This window comes from Papio anubis, chromosome 18 (assembly GCF_008728515.1).
Source record: "Papio anubis isolate 15944 chromosome 18, Panubis1.0, whole genome shotgun sequence".
In the NCBI taxonomy this organism is placed as follows: Eukaryota; Metazoa; Chordata; class Mammalia; order Primates; family Cercopithecidae; genus Papio; species Papio anubis.
In genome coordinates this window covers 62846583-62859846 of record NC_044993.1, presented here as the reverse complement: position 1 = coordinate 62859846, position 13264 = coordinate 62846583, and the positions used below count along the sequence as shown (strand labels likewise).

The 13264-nt window shown below is 45.5% G+C and overlaps 1 protein-coding gene across 11 annotated transcripts in view; it reads left to right on the top strand.

Annotated features, from left to right (window-relative positions):
• The window catches only part of CLEC16A (C-type lectin domain containing 16A), a 237813-nt gene that overhangs the window by 169770 nt on the left and 54779 nt on the right, over positions 1 to 13264 (top strand). For 10 of the 11 annotated variants that reach the window (XM_017953179.2, XM_009195987.2, XM_009195985.2 and 7 more), the window contains 3 exons: positions 5490 to 5641; positions 8883 to 9087; positions 11129 to 11296. In XM_017953179.2, coding sequence (XP_017808668.1) covers positions 5490 to 5641; positions 8883 to 9087; positions 11129 to 11296 — 525 coding nt within the window. Of the gene's footprint in view, positions 1 to 5489; positions 5642 to 8882; positions 9088 to 11128; positions 11495 to 13264 lie in introns of those variants that run through there. The other variant, XM_003916534.4, reaches the window with a different exon arrangement.

Genomic DNA, 13264 nt, shown 5'->3' with positions numbered 1-13264 from the left:
TGCTGACACTGACACCTATGACTGTGTCCGTTTTCCCAGGTCAAACTCTCAGATGCACTTCTTTTGTGAATGTGGAAACAGAAGGTGGTCAAGTTGTCCTGTGTAGAGTGAGGAAAGGGAAAGGAGAGGAGGGGGAAGGAGGACAGAAGGAGAAAAGAAAGAACATGTTTATTGTTTTTGTTCTATTTTTAAAGAGCATTTTTAAAAAGATTCCCATTGAGAAAATGCTGTAAGTTTTGTTTTGAGACAGGGCTCATCACTGTCACCCAGACTGGAGTACAGTGGTGTGATCACGGCTCTCTATAGCCTCAACCTCCCTGGGCTGAAGTGATCCTCCTGCCTCAGCCTCCTGAGTAGCTGGGACTATAGGCACATGCCACTACAGCAAGCTAATTTTTCTACTTTTAGTAGAGATGAGGTTTTGCGATGTTACACAGGCTGGTGTGGAACTCCTGGGCTCAAGCGATCCACCCATCTCAGCCTTCAAAATTGCCTGCAGTATAGGCATGAGCCACCGGCCCCAGCCTGTTTTAAGTATTGAGTAAAGAAAACAAACCCTACACTACCACAAAGAAAATGTTTGTAAGAATGAATATGATGACTTCCTTTCTTAATAATGTAAAAGACTAGTCATCTAGATGATCATCCAACATGGAACTAAAAATTTATCCTGAGATATACATATTATTATACATTTTATGTTAATATAATACATTTCATAATATATTAAAACACACATATTTTATTTTAATTTTTTTTAGAGACAAGATCTCACTGTGTTGCTTAGGATGAACTCTTGGGCTCAAGCAGTCCTTCCACCTTGGCCTCCCACAGTGCTGAGATTACAGGCATGAGCCACTGTGCCCAGCCCTAAAATATATTTTTTAAAAACTATTTTCAAATACCTGACTGGACTGTTTGGAAAGGAAAGAAGATTCTTGCTGTAGATAAGAAAGTACAACTGGGCCAGATGTGGTAGCGCATGCCTGTAATCCCAGCATTTTGGGAGGCCAAGGCAGGCAGATCCCTTGAGGCCAGGAGTTCGAGACCAGCCTGGCCAACATGGTGAAACCCTGTCTCTACTAAAAATAAAAAAAGAAATTAAAAAATAGCCAGGCATGGTGGTGTGTGCCTATAATCCTAGCTACTAGGGAGGCTGAGGCAGGAGAATCACTTGAACCTGGGAGGCAGAGGTTGTAGTGAGCTGAGATCGTGCCACTGCCCTCCAGCCTGTGCAACACAGCGAGACTGTCAAAAAAAAAAAGGTACAAATTCAATAAAGCCTGTCCGGTGCTGGGATTTGCTATGGGGGCACCTAGCTGACTTCAGGGGTCATGTGCTAGAGAGAATAGAGGGAGACACAAGGCCTGTAAAGACCGAGAGGACCAACTGGGCGACATCCAGATGAAACCAGAATCTCAGACAGTTTACACTGTTGGAGGATTGAACCGAGGCGTATGTTGCTGGGGGTTACCCGAAAAAGGAAAGAGAAGTTTATCTAGATTAAAAATCTGTGCTTTTAGATCAGGATGAAAATTGAAAAAGGAGAGGGGGGAAGTCCTTGGAAGTCCTCAATCATGAGCCCAAGTTTGTTATTGCGTGTTTTGGCCAGAATTGATACCATCCGTGTTACCCTTCTCCTCCCCCAATAAAGTTGAGCCAAATATCTGGTTAAAGTGCTCCCAATAGAACCTTTCGGGGTGGTGGAAGTATTCCACAACTGGGATGTAGTAATGCATAGCTGTAAATGTACTAAAACTCAGCACTATCCAAAATAGTGAACTCATGGAATCAACCCAGGTGCCCATCAGTGGTGGACTGGATGAAGAAAATGTAGTACATATACACTATGGAATACTACACAGCCATAAAAAAGAACAAAATCATGTCCTTTGCAGCAACATGGATGCAGCTGGCAGCCTAAGCGAATTAATGTGGGAACAGAAGACCAAATACCACATGTTCTCACTTATAAGTGGGAGCTAAACTTTGGATACTCATGGACATAAAGATGGCAGTAGGAGACGCTGTGTACTGCCAAAGGCGGGGAGGGGGGGTGACAAGGGTTGAAAAACTATTGGGTACTATGCTCAGAAAAAGAAAAAATTACTAAAACTCAAACTGTACACTTAAAATAGGTAAACTGTATACTTAAAATAGGGGAACTTTATGGTATGTAAATTATACTTTAATAAAACTGTGAAGAAACAACAACACATCTCATCTACCATCTTCTAATCAGAGACTTGTTAATGTTTTGACACATTTTCTCTGTACTAGTGTTTCTTTGTAGGGATACTTTTTTTTAAAACAAATCAAACTCATGGTAATAACATTTTTATCCTCTTTCATTTAAAAGTATGTTTTCCACAGTCATTGCAATTATTTGTAAAACATGATTTTTAACTTGGGCTTATTATATGTGTTTCAAAAGTATGTCTTGAATACTTTTCTCATTTTAAAATAATTTTAAACAGTAGAGTAGAACATAGAACAAAAATGAAAGTTCTCCCCTTAATACTTCTCCCACATACACACTCCTACCCCCAGTTCTCACCTCGCTCCTCATGGGGAACCACTGTCCACAGTTTGGTTAAACAATTTTTAAATGGGTGTATAATTTTGCATCTGGTGGGAAAAAAAATGTACTCAAATAGTTCTCCTGTTTGGGGACATTTAGGTTGTTTCCGGACTGAGCTCTCTCATTTAAAACGTAAGTGGCAGAGGATTACATACACCAGTAGACCGTAGATCTAATGGTCCTATGTTACTCTGGTGATTTCCAAGTCAAGGGTAGGCATTAAATCAGACATTAAATTTGGGGATAACTTTCTTTTTCTTTTTCTTTTTTTTTTTTTTAAGACAGGTTCTCGCTCTGTCACTTAGGCTGGAGTACAGTGGTACACTCATGGCTCACTGCAGCCTCTACCTCCTTGGCTCAAGCAATCCTCTCACATCAGCCTCCTAAGCAGCTGGGAGGCTAATTTTTTTCTGCTTTTTGTAGAGACAGGGTCTCATTGTGTTGCCCAGGCTGGTCTTGAACTCCTGGTCTCAAGCAGTCCTCCCACCTCAGCCTCCCAAAGTGCTGGGATGACAGGCACAAGCCACCACACCCAGCTAGGGACAACTTTCAAGTAAGAGAAGGAACCTGGCATATGCAGAGGACTCCTATGCACAAGACCCCATGCTTTTCCCGCCGTTTCTCGTTTGACACACCAACCAATTCAAGATAAGGGACATAATTCTCATTTTAGAAATGAGAAAACTGGTTCTGAAGGGCCAAGTGCCATACACATCCAATGCATATCCACATACAACAGTGCAGGGCTTGGCTCTAAATTGTCATACGCTGAGTTGAGGGCTTGGTGATTCTCTCATGGCTCAGGGGACTCTTGCTTTACTGTCTTTACTTAACTAGGTGAACTCAGTTTAACCATTTACTTAATTAGGTGAACTCAGTTTAACCATCACAAGTGTAAACTGCCATCAGTCTTTAAAGAAGCACAGAAATGTTACTGAGGTTCTTGGTTTAAGTAAGTTCCATTTGTCTATTTTTGGCTTTGTTGCCTGTGCTTTTGAGGTCTTAGTCATACATTTTTTGCATAGACCAATGTCCAGAGAGTTTTCACCTAGATTTTCTTCTAGAATTTTTATAGTTCTGGGCCTTACATTTAAGTCTTTAATCCATCTTGAGTTGGTTTTGTATACAGCAAGAAAGAGGGATCCAGTTTCATTCTTTTGCATATGATTATCCAATTTTCCCAGCACCATTTACGGAAGATGGTGTTCTTTCCCCAGTGTGTGTTCTTACCAGTTTTGTTGAAGATCACTTGACTGTAAATATGTGACTTTATTTCTGGGCTCTCTATTCTATTCTGTTGGTCCATGTGTTTTTCTTTTTGTTATTTTTTGAGACAGGGTCTCATTCTGTCACCCAGGCTGAAGTGCTGTGGTGCAATCTTGGCTCGCTGCAACTTTGCCTCTCAGGTTCAAGCGATTCTCCACCTCAGCCTCCGGGGTAGCTGAGACTACAGGCACACACCACCACGCTCAGCTAATTTTTTTTAGTTTTTGGTAAAGACAGTATTTCACCATGTTGGCCAAGTTGGCCTTTAAGTCCTGACCTCAAGTGGTCTGCCCACCTCGGCCTCCCAGAGTGCTGGAATTACTGGCATGAGCCACAGCACCCAGCCTATATGTCTGTTTTTATACCAGTACCATGCTGTATTGGTTATTAGAGCCTTGTAATTTGAAGTCAGGTAGTGTGATGCTTCCAGCTTTGCTCTTTTTTTGTTTGTTTTGAGACCAGGTCTCTGTCACACAGGCTGGAGTGCAGTGGCGTGATCATGGCTCATTGCAGCCTTGAACCCCACTGGGCTCAAGCCATCCTCCCACCTGAGCCTCCTGAGTGGCTGAGACTACAGGTGTGGGCCACCACACTCAACTAATTTTTTGCATTTTTTGTAGAGGTGGGGTTTTGCCATGTTGCCCATGCTAGTCTCCAGCTCCTGAGCTCAAGTGATCCTCCCTCCTTGGACTCCCAAAGTACTGGAATTATAGGTGTGAGCCACCACACCTGGCCTAGCTTTGCTCTTTTTGCTCAGGTTTGCTTTGGCTATTTGGGCTCTTTTTTGGTGCCATATGAATGTTAGGATTTTTTTCTAATACTGTCAAAAAGTTGGTATTCTGATAGGAATTTGCATTGAATGTGTAGATCACCTTGGGTAGCGTGATCACTTTAACGATATCATTTCTTCTGATCCGTGAGCATTGGGTGTTTCTCCACTTGTTTGTGTCATCTTCAGTTTCTTTCTTGGGTTGCTGATTGTTTTGTTGTTGTTTTGGTTTGGTTTGGTTTTTTGAGACGGAGTTTTGCTCTTATTGCCCAGGCTGGAGTGCAATAGTGCGATCTCGGCTCACTGCAACCTCCACCTCCCAGGTGTAAGCAATTCTTCTGCCTCAGCCTCCCAAGTAGCTGGGATTACAGGTGCCTTCCACCACACCCAGCTAATCTTTTGTAGTTTTAGTAGAGACGGGATTTCACCATGTTGGCCAGTCTGGTCTCGAACTCCTCACCTCAGGTGATCCACCTGCCTCGGCCTCCCAAAGTGCTGGGATTGCAGACATGAGCCACTGCACCCAGCCATGCTGGTTGTTTTTAAGCTACAGTTTGAGCACCTAACATGCAGTAAGCAATGGACAGATGCTTTATGTACTTTATATGCTTTATATCAGTCCTTACTAGTAGCAGTTTGAGGGAGTAGGCATTATCTTTATTATCCAGATGAGGGATCTGAGATCCAGAGAGACAAAGAAACTTTCCCAGCATAACTGGCAGAGAAGGGACTCAGACCTAGGTCTGTGTGACTCTAGGCCTGGGCTCTAACCACTGAGCTCTGCTCCTGGTAGAATGAGAGTCAGCTTTGGTGTCTCTATCACCCCTGGCAGCCAGACTATGCCTCATTCTCTTCTCACCTTCCTCCTCCCAGATAACAGCGACTTGATTGCATGTACAGTGATCACCAAGGACGGCGGCATGGTCCAGCGATTCCTGGCTGTAGATATTTACCAGATGAGTTTGGTGGAGCCTGATGTGTCCAGGCTTGGCTGGGGAGTAGTCAAGTTTGCAGGCCTATTGCAGGTAAGATGGCCAGGAGCTCTGGAATCTCTTCTCAGTTGGCTACAAACACACACACACACACACACACACACACACATATATACACAATTATCATCTTTATCATTAATTTCTAATGATATTATACAAGGCATATGTCAACAAATTGTCACCCAAAAAAAAGCTAAAATATCACATAAATGCTCAGATATAGAGCAAAATCCTTTTTGACCAAAACCCTCAATTCTTACACTTCCCCTCCACAGGAGATAAGCTTTATTATCAGTGTGACCTTTCCAGATCTCTTTTTCTGCCAAATGCATATATAAATGTAACTACATGTACTATTTTTTTAAATTATATACATATACTTGAGAGTGCATGTGCGTGTTTTTTATGATATCACATTGAATATGTTCTAAACTTTGCTTTTTTCATTCAATACTATGTCTTGGAGAGCCAGCCACGTTAGTACACGCAGACCTCCTGGTATTCTTTTTCACTGCTGTATGACTATAGCAAGGCATGTTTAACCCATGCCCTGTCGACTATTTCCAGTTTTCTGCCTTTCCAGACGGTACTGCCATGAACGGAATCACTCTCACTCCTTTATGCACTTGGGCAAGATTTCCCTAGGCAGATACCAAGAAGCTGGGGTGTACTAAGTTGAAGTGTTAGTAGACACTGCCAAATACCACTCTAAAATGATTGTCGCCACTGGCGTTTTTGAGAATTCCCTTCTGCTCAGCGTCACTCCAGCAGAGCTAGGCTCTAACTTGCCAAGTACCAAGCTGGGGCTTGGGTTTTGGGGTTTTTTTGTTTGATTCTTTTTTGTTTTTAATGTTTGCCAATGTGGGCCGGGCGTGGTGGCTCGTGTCTGTAATCCCAGCACTTTGGGAGGCCAAGACAGGTGGATCACTTGAGGTCAGGAGTTCGAGACCAGCCTGGCCAACATGGTAAAACCCTGTCTCTACTAAAAATACAAAAATTAGCTGGGCATGGTGGCAGGCACCTGTAATCCCAGCTACCCAGGAGGCTGAGGCACGAGAATCGCTTGAACCCAGGAGGCAGAGGTTGCAGTGAGCTGAAATCACGCCACTGCACTCCAGCCTGGGTGGCACAGTGAGACCCTGTCTAAAAAAAAAAAAAAGTTTGTCCACGTGATAGATGACTAGTACCAGCTCTTTGAGTGAATAAAGCAAAGAATCAGAAGGGTTGAAAGCAGCCTCCCAGCTCACCCCTCTGCCATACCCTTTGTCCCTGGATGTCCAGCCGACACTTCACGCCTGAGCTTTGCCCTACTTCAAGGCAGTCCATTTCTTTGCCAGCCAGCCCTGGTTTCTGGAAGGGCCGTGCTCAGGCTGCCCCACCTCTGCCTCGCCACAGCCTGACCTGCTGTCTGTGTCCTGTTCTCTGCAAGAACCACCCACATACTTGAAGCTGCTGTTACAGCCTCTTCCCCAACCTTCTCTTCTTCAGCATCTTTCTATTGTAAAAGTGTCTTTTACAAAGTATAATGTAAGAAACAACTTTAGAAGAATCTTTCATTTAAAAAAACACTCCATGGGCCAGGCGCGGTGGCTCACGCCTGTAATCCCAGCACTTTGGGAGGCCGAGGCAGGCGAATCACGAGGTCAGGAGATCGAGACCATCCTGGCCAACACGGTGAAACCCCATCTCTACTAAAAATGCAAAAAATTAGCCGGGCGTGGTGGCGGGCACCTGCAGTCCCAGCTACTTGGGAGGCTGAGGCAGGAGAATGGCGTGAACCCTGGAGGCAGAGCTTGCAGTGAGCCGAGGTTGCGCCACTGCACTCCAGCCTGGGCGACAGAGCAAGACTCCATGTAAGACATTGTCCATTAACTGACTTATGCTTATCTATCTAGGCTTTACCTAGGCTTATGATTAATTTCCATTAGAATTTAGTGTCAGGCAAGTGTTTTCCTCCCCCGAAGAATTAATATGTGTCTTCCATCAGACAATGAAAGCCACATAAACCTTTTTTTTGGCCGTCTTCCAATGGGTACTATTTGTCAGGTCTTTACTATACCACACTCCCTGCTTTAAATGTAGAATACCTCATCTAATCCTTACTGTCACGTTTTGATGGGGGTGTTAGCTCCAAAGAGCCCATGCCAAATGTAATGCCTGAGAACCACAGTTCCGCTGTGAGCCTTTTCCAGTGTTGTCCCCACCTCCTTTAACGTTTCTGACTTTTGTGTTCATCCCCTCTCAGGCTTTTCTATCAGATCACCTCAAACCTTCATGGGAGCAGATTCTCTATGCAGAATCTGTTCTGAGGTTTTAGACTGGGTTTGTCTTGTTTAAAATTCGCTACATGTTCGTTTCTTCTCCACCTTCAAAACACAGCTTCCTTCAAATCTCTGCTCAGTGACTTTCCCTATTCCTTTCTTTTTTTCTTTTTTCTTTTTTTTTTTTTTTTAATTTGAGACAGAGTCTCACTCTGTCGCCCAGGCTGGAGTGCAGTGGTTCGATCTCTGCTCACTGCAACCTCTGCCTCCCTGGTTCAAACAATTCTTCTGCCTTAGCCTCCTGAGTATCTGGGACTACAGGCACACGCCACCATGCCTGGCTAATTTTTATGTTTTTAGTACGGACTGGGTTTCACCTTGTTGGCCAAGCTGGTCTCGAACTCCGACCTTGTGATCCACCCACCTCAGCCTCCCAAAGTGCTGGAATTACAGGCATGAGCCACCATGCCCAGCCCCTGTCCCTTTCTCAGGATTAACTTTTCCCTTTGGGGACCAGAAGTTTCTCAAAGACATACAAATGGTTGCCAACGATGTCCCCTTCTTAGAAGAAATAAGGAAGAAATTGATGAGTAGATGAGCAACTATATCTAAGATCATGCCAGATGGTAGTAGTAATTTTGGTTCATTATCTCTGGCTTCTCAGAAGTAAGAGTTTGCCTGTTGTGTTTCCTGTGGCCCCTTGAAGAGGCTTGTATGGAGTACCCTGTTATTCATGAGCTGACCCAAGTCCTCATGGAAAACAGGCGCCAGCCACCACCACCAGCATCCGCTCCTTTGGGGTACTCTGTGCCTCCTCCTACACTGTCTTCTCCCAGTGGGCCTGGTCTGCCTTGTGCCCATCCATGACTCTGTTGGACTTGGGAGGCTGTTGATCTTAGATCAAAAGCATTGAATTTGGAGACCTCTTTCTAGATGCCTCATGATGCCACAGCTCCTAGCCACCCTCCTCCCAAACCCAACGAATGCCCTTTCCTTTGCTTCTCACTGTGCAGGACATGCAGGTGACTGGCGTGGAGGATGACAGCCGTGCCCTGAACATCACCATCCACAAGCCTGCTTCCAGCCCCCATTCTAAGCCCTTCCCCATCCTCCAGGCCACCTTCATCTTCTCAGACCACATCCGCTGCATCATCGCCAAGCAGCGCCTGGCCAAAGGCCGCATCCAGGCAAGGCGCATGAAGATGCAGAGAATAGCTGGTGAGTGGCCGGACCCTGGCAAGGCGTCCTCTGAGCACTTGGCGGGGCAGGGCTATCTGTGGTTCTCACATTGACCTTGAGAACCCCCATAGCAAAGAAGAAGATACCTATGATTCAGGAATTGTTTTATGTGGGTACAAAGAAGTCCCATTTCCTGGGTGTTTGGTTTCTGATGAGTTTCTAGGGCTGCATGGAAGAGAAGAGGAGCCCTCCCTAGCAGGCAGGAGGCCAGCAATAAGTAGATACCAGTGTGGGACCACTCTTCTCAGCCCTTCACACTGAAATTCTCAAGCATATGTTAACAAAGTGCTTTGACATTCCTCTACCACCTCCGATCCTTAAAACAACTCTGAAGTTCTGTAGGGCCTGCTCTGCCCATTTTACGGAGAAGGAAACTGAGGCTCAGGGACTTGCCCAAAGTCATGCAGGCAGAACCCACAGGCAGAACTTCCTGCTCTAAAGCTTACCCCTTCCTCCTTCACCTTCCCAGTTCTTATAAGAGGCAGCCCTACTTGGTGAAAGGCTGGAACCCTTGGAAGGAAGTCATTTTACATTTCACGGGGATTGTGGTGAATTTCTGAGGAAGCCCAACACTGCCTAGTGTTAGGAAGGCCAAGATTTCTTAGAAGCAAAGGCACAGAAATGAGAGAGATGCGTTCATTGGGCAGGAAGGCAGGGCTTTCTTCTCGGCGTGGGGGGAAGGCATTCTGTCAACTCCTAAAATTTCAAACAGTCTTTCTCAAGATACCCAGTGCCATTCAGTTCAGGCGCCAGTGGTCATCCTGGTGGCTGCTGAGAGGATTTTAAGCCCACCTGGGGATGTGGGCATGCTTTCTCAAGGGATAACTTTAAAATAAGCCCTTGGCCAGGCACGGTGTTTCATGTCTGTAATCTCAGCACTTTGGGAGGCCAAGGCAGGTGACTCACTTGTGCCCAGGAGTTTGAGACCAGCCTGGGAAACATGGCAAGACCCTGTCTCTACAAAAAAATACAAAAATGAACCAGGCGTGGTGGCACACGCCTGTAGTCCCAGCTATTCAGGAGGCTGAGGCGGGAGGATCACTTGAGCCTGGGAGGTAGAGGTTACAGTGAGCCATGATTACACCACTGCACTCCAGCCTAGGAGACAGAGTGAGAACCTGTCTCAAAAATAAACCCTCAGAGGGCCAGTTTCTGGGCATTACCGATGCGATGATTTACTGTGCTGATTTGCACAGTCCCGCGTCCCACGTCGTCCCCGTCTCATTTCTCACTTAGCTGAAACTTGGCCTACAAAATCATTACTGAAGCATTTTGTAATGTGCAAAGTGACTTAAATCATTCAGCTCTTTCTTTTAAGATTTATTTTCAGGGAGTTGTTTCCCCTACACCCCCCGCCCATGTAAAGCAATTTCTCACAGCTGGCATGAAGGCCAAATACTTCATTTGAAAATTGAGAATTATGCTGTAAAGTGGCTGTTAGAACTAACGCCTTGGGTATTTCTTAAATTGATTTTAAAAAGCCCCTCTAAATGGATATATTGGGAGATTTATTTATGGAAGGGAGGATAGTGGCTGAGACAGATGAACACCCACTCATAGTTACACATGTACATGCACATACATATTTTCACATGCTCCTTCACACGTGCAGATATACGTACACACATATATGTGTGAACTCTCTGGGCAGACTCAGCCCCACTCGCTTGCAGTCTGAAACAGCCTTTGTCAGGGTCCTTTACACATGGAAGCTGAGAATCCAAAGTAGAAATTGACCTAGCATCCATTCCACTCGAGGAGCCCGGGCTCGTACCCCTTTCTCCTTGGTCTCCAGCCTTGGCCTGAAGCCCTCACTTGGCATCTGCTTGTGCCTTGAGCCTCAGTGGGATCTTTGATGTTCCACTGTTCTCTCCAGCTCAAGGCTGCCTGCTGCCCACTTGGCATCTCCTAAGTGACGTGCCTGGCAGGGCCACAGCCACTACAATGTCCCCCCACAAATTCTCACCACCCCCCTCTATCCCACATGCTCAGAGTGAACCATGCTATTGTTTGACCGTAGCCCTCCTGGACCTCCCAATCCAGCCCACCACTGAAGTCCTGGGCTTTGGACTCGGCTCCTCCACCTCCACTCAGCACCTGCCTTTCCGCTTCTACGACCAGGGGCGCCGGGGCAGCAGCGACCCCACAGTGCAGCGCTCCGTGTTTGCATCAGTGGACAAGGTGCCAGGTGAGCCAGCCCCCTGCCCTGCTCCGCAGCTCATTCGTCATGGTGGGCGTTCAAGGGCTTTCTCTCTGTGGAGCCTGTGTGAGCTGCCCTTCCTCTCTCAGAAGCCCAGTCGGCTGGCAGCACTGGCTTCTTAGAATTTATCAAAGCGCGGCACGAGATTAAACACAGCCCCCAAAATAAATTTTGACTTTCCCTTTAGTGTTTGGTTTGGTTTTCCAGAGATGTGTTGGGTATGTGGAAGAACTTCTCAGAACTGACTAAGAAGTTTCTTGGAAATTTCTTGGAAACATTTAAATGATTAGTGATGAAGTTGTGGGAGAGTAGTTTCCTTCTCCATGTAAGATGACTAGAAAGAGAGAGTGTGTTTGGTTCCGATTACAACCCCCTGAAGAAGTGAGTCTTCTGAAGGAGTGGACAGCTGACCTGTGGACAGCAGGGCCTTCTTTGTCCACTCCTTCCATATGAGGGCATCTCCTCCCACTTTTGCCAAAGGTCATCTCTAACCCTCCTCCGCCCCTCCTCCCAACACAGAAAATTGAGTGGAAAGTTCATTGCTGATTTGTCAAAGCGGAAAGGACCACTTCTCCAGGAGACCGAGTTCTCCCCTTCCTGTTCTGACATGTCTGCTTTAAGTAAATCCGTATGCACCCCGATCCCTCGAAAGAGAGCCTTTCTTTTGATTGCAAAACTTTAGAGCACTGGCCAAGCTCTCATTCACAACTTAACCCCTCCCCATGTAGGCCTTCAAACTTAAGTTGCAAGTGTTGTGAAATGTTTTCAAAAGCAGTTATTGATTTAAGAACAAAACGCAGCCGTATGAACCTGCTCAAAACCCGAGTCCTGGTTCCCCCACGTGATTTATTTTAGTTTCATTATTTGATTTGATGAATTTATTATTTATATGTATATACTGTAGGCATATGATTTTTTAAAATCCAGACAGGAGATGATCAAATGAAAAACAAGTCTACTTGGCTTCAGAAGTAACTATTGTTAACAGTTTCTTGCCTGTCTTTCCAGAAATATTTCTTTGTATGTTATGCATATGTTTGTTTTTTACACATGGGGTATACCATATGTCTGATGCTGCACCTTGCTTCTTCTTCCTTAATAGAAAGTGTCACACATTAACACATATAAATCAACCTAGTTCTCCTTAACTGTTATATGGTATTTTGTCATATGGATGGGCAAAAAAATCTTTTTTGCTGTTTCATATTTGGGTCATTTCCAGTGTTTTGGTCTTACAGTATCACAGTGAGCATCCTTAGGGTATCTTTGTGTAATTGTGCAAATCTTGCATGTCTGTGTGATAAATTCCTAGCAGTGAATTTGCCAAAGGGGCAGGTTTTTAATCTTTGTATACATAGTCCCAACATGAAGTCTAGAAGACAGTACACCAATTCACTCTGCCACCCACAGCTTGTGATTGGTTTCTTTCTTAAAACCAGTCTTAGGGCTGGGCGTGGTGGCTCATGCCAGTAATCCCAGCACCTTGGGAGGCTAAGACAGGCGAATTACTTGAGCCCAGGAGTTTGAGACCAGCCTGGGCAACATAGTAAGACCTCATCTCTAGTATAAATAAAAAATTAGCTGGGCATGGTGGTGCGCACCTGTGGTCTCAGCTACACTCAGGAGGCTGAGGTGGGAGGGTCACTTGTGCCCAGGAGGTTGACGCTGCAGTGAGCTGTGATTGTACCACTGCACTCCAACCTGAGCAACAGAGTGAGACCCTGTCTCAAAAAGAAAAGAAAAAAACAATCTTAGGCTGAGAGACTGATTGTGGCACCGCCTCTATTTTCAGTGATGAAATGTGAGATGCTTCTGCCTATTTCAGCGCCTGGAGGATTCTTTGCTTAAAAATTCTGCGGGTTGGCCGGGCGCGGTGGCTCAAGCCTGTAATCCCAGCACTTTGGGAGGCCGAGGCGGGTGGATCACGAGGTCAGGAGATCGAGACCATCCTGGCTA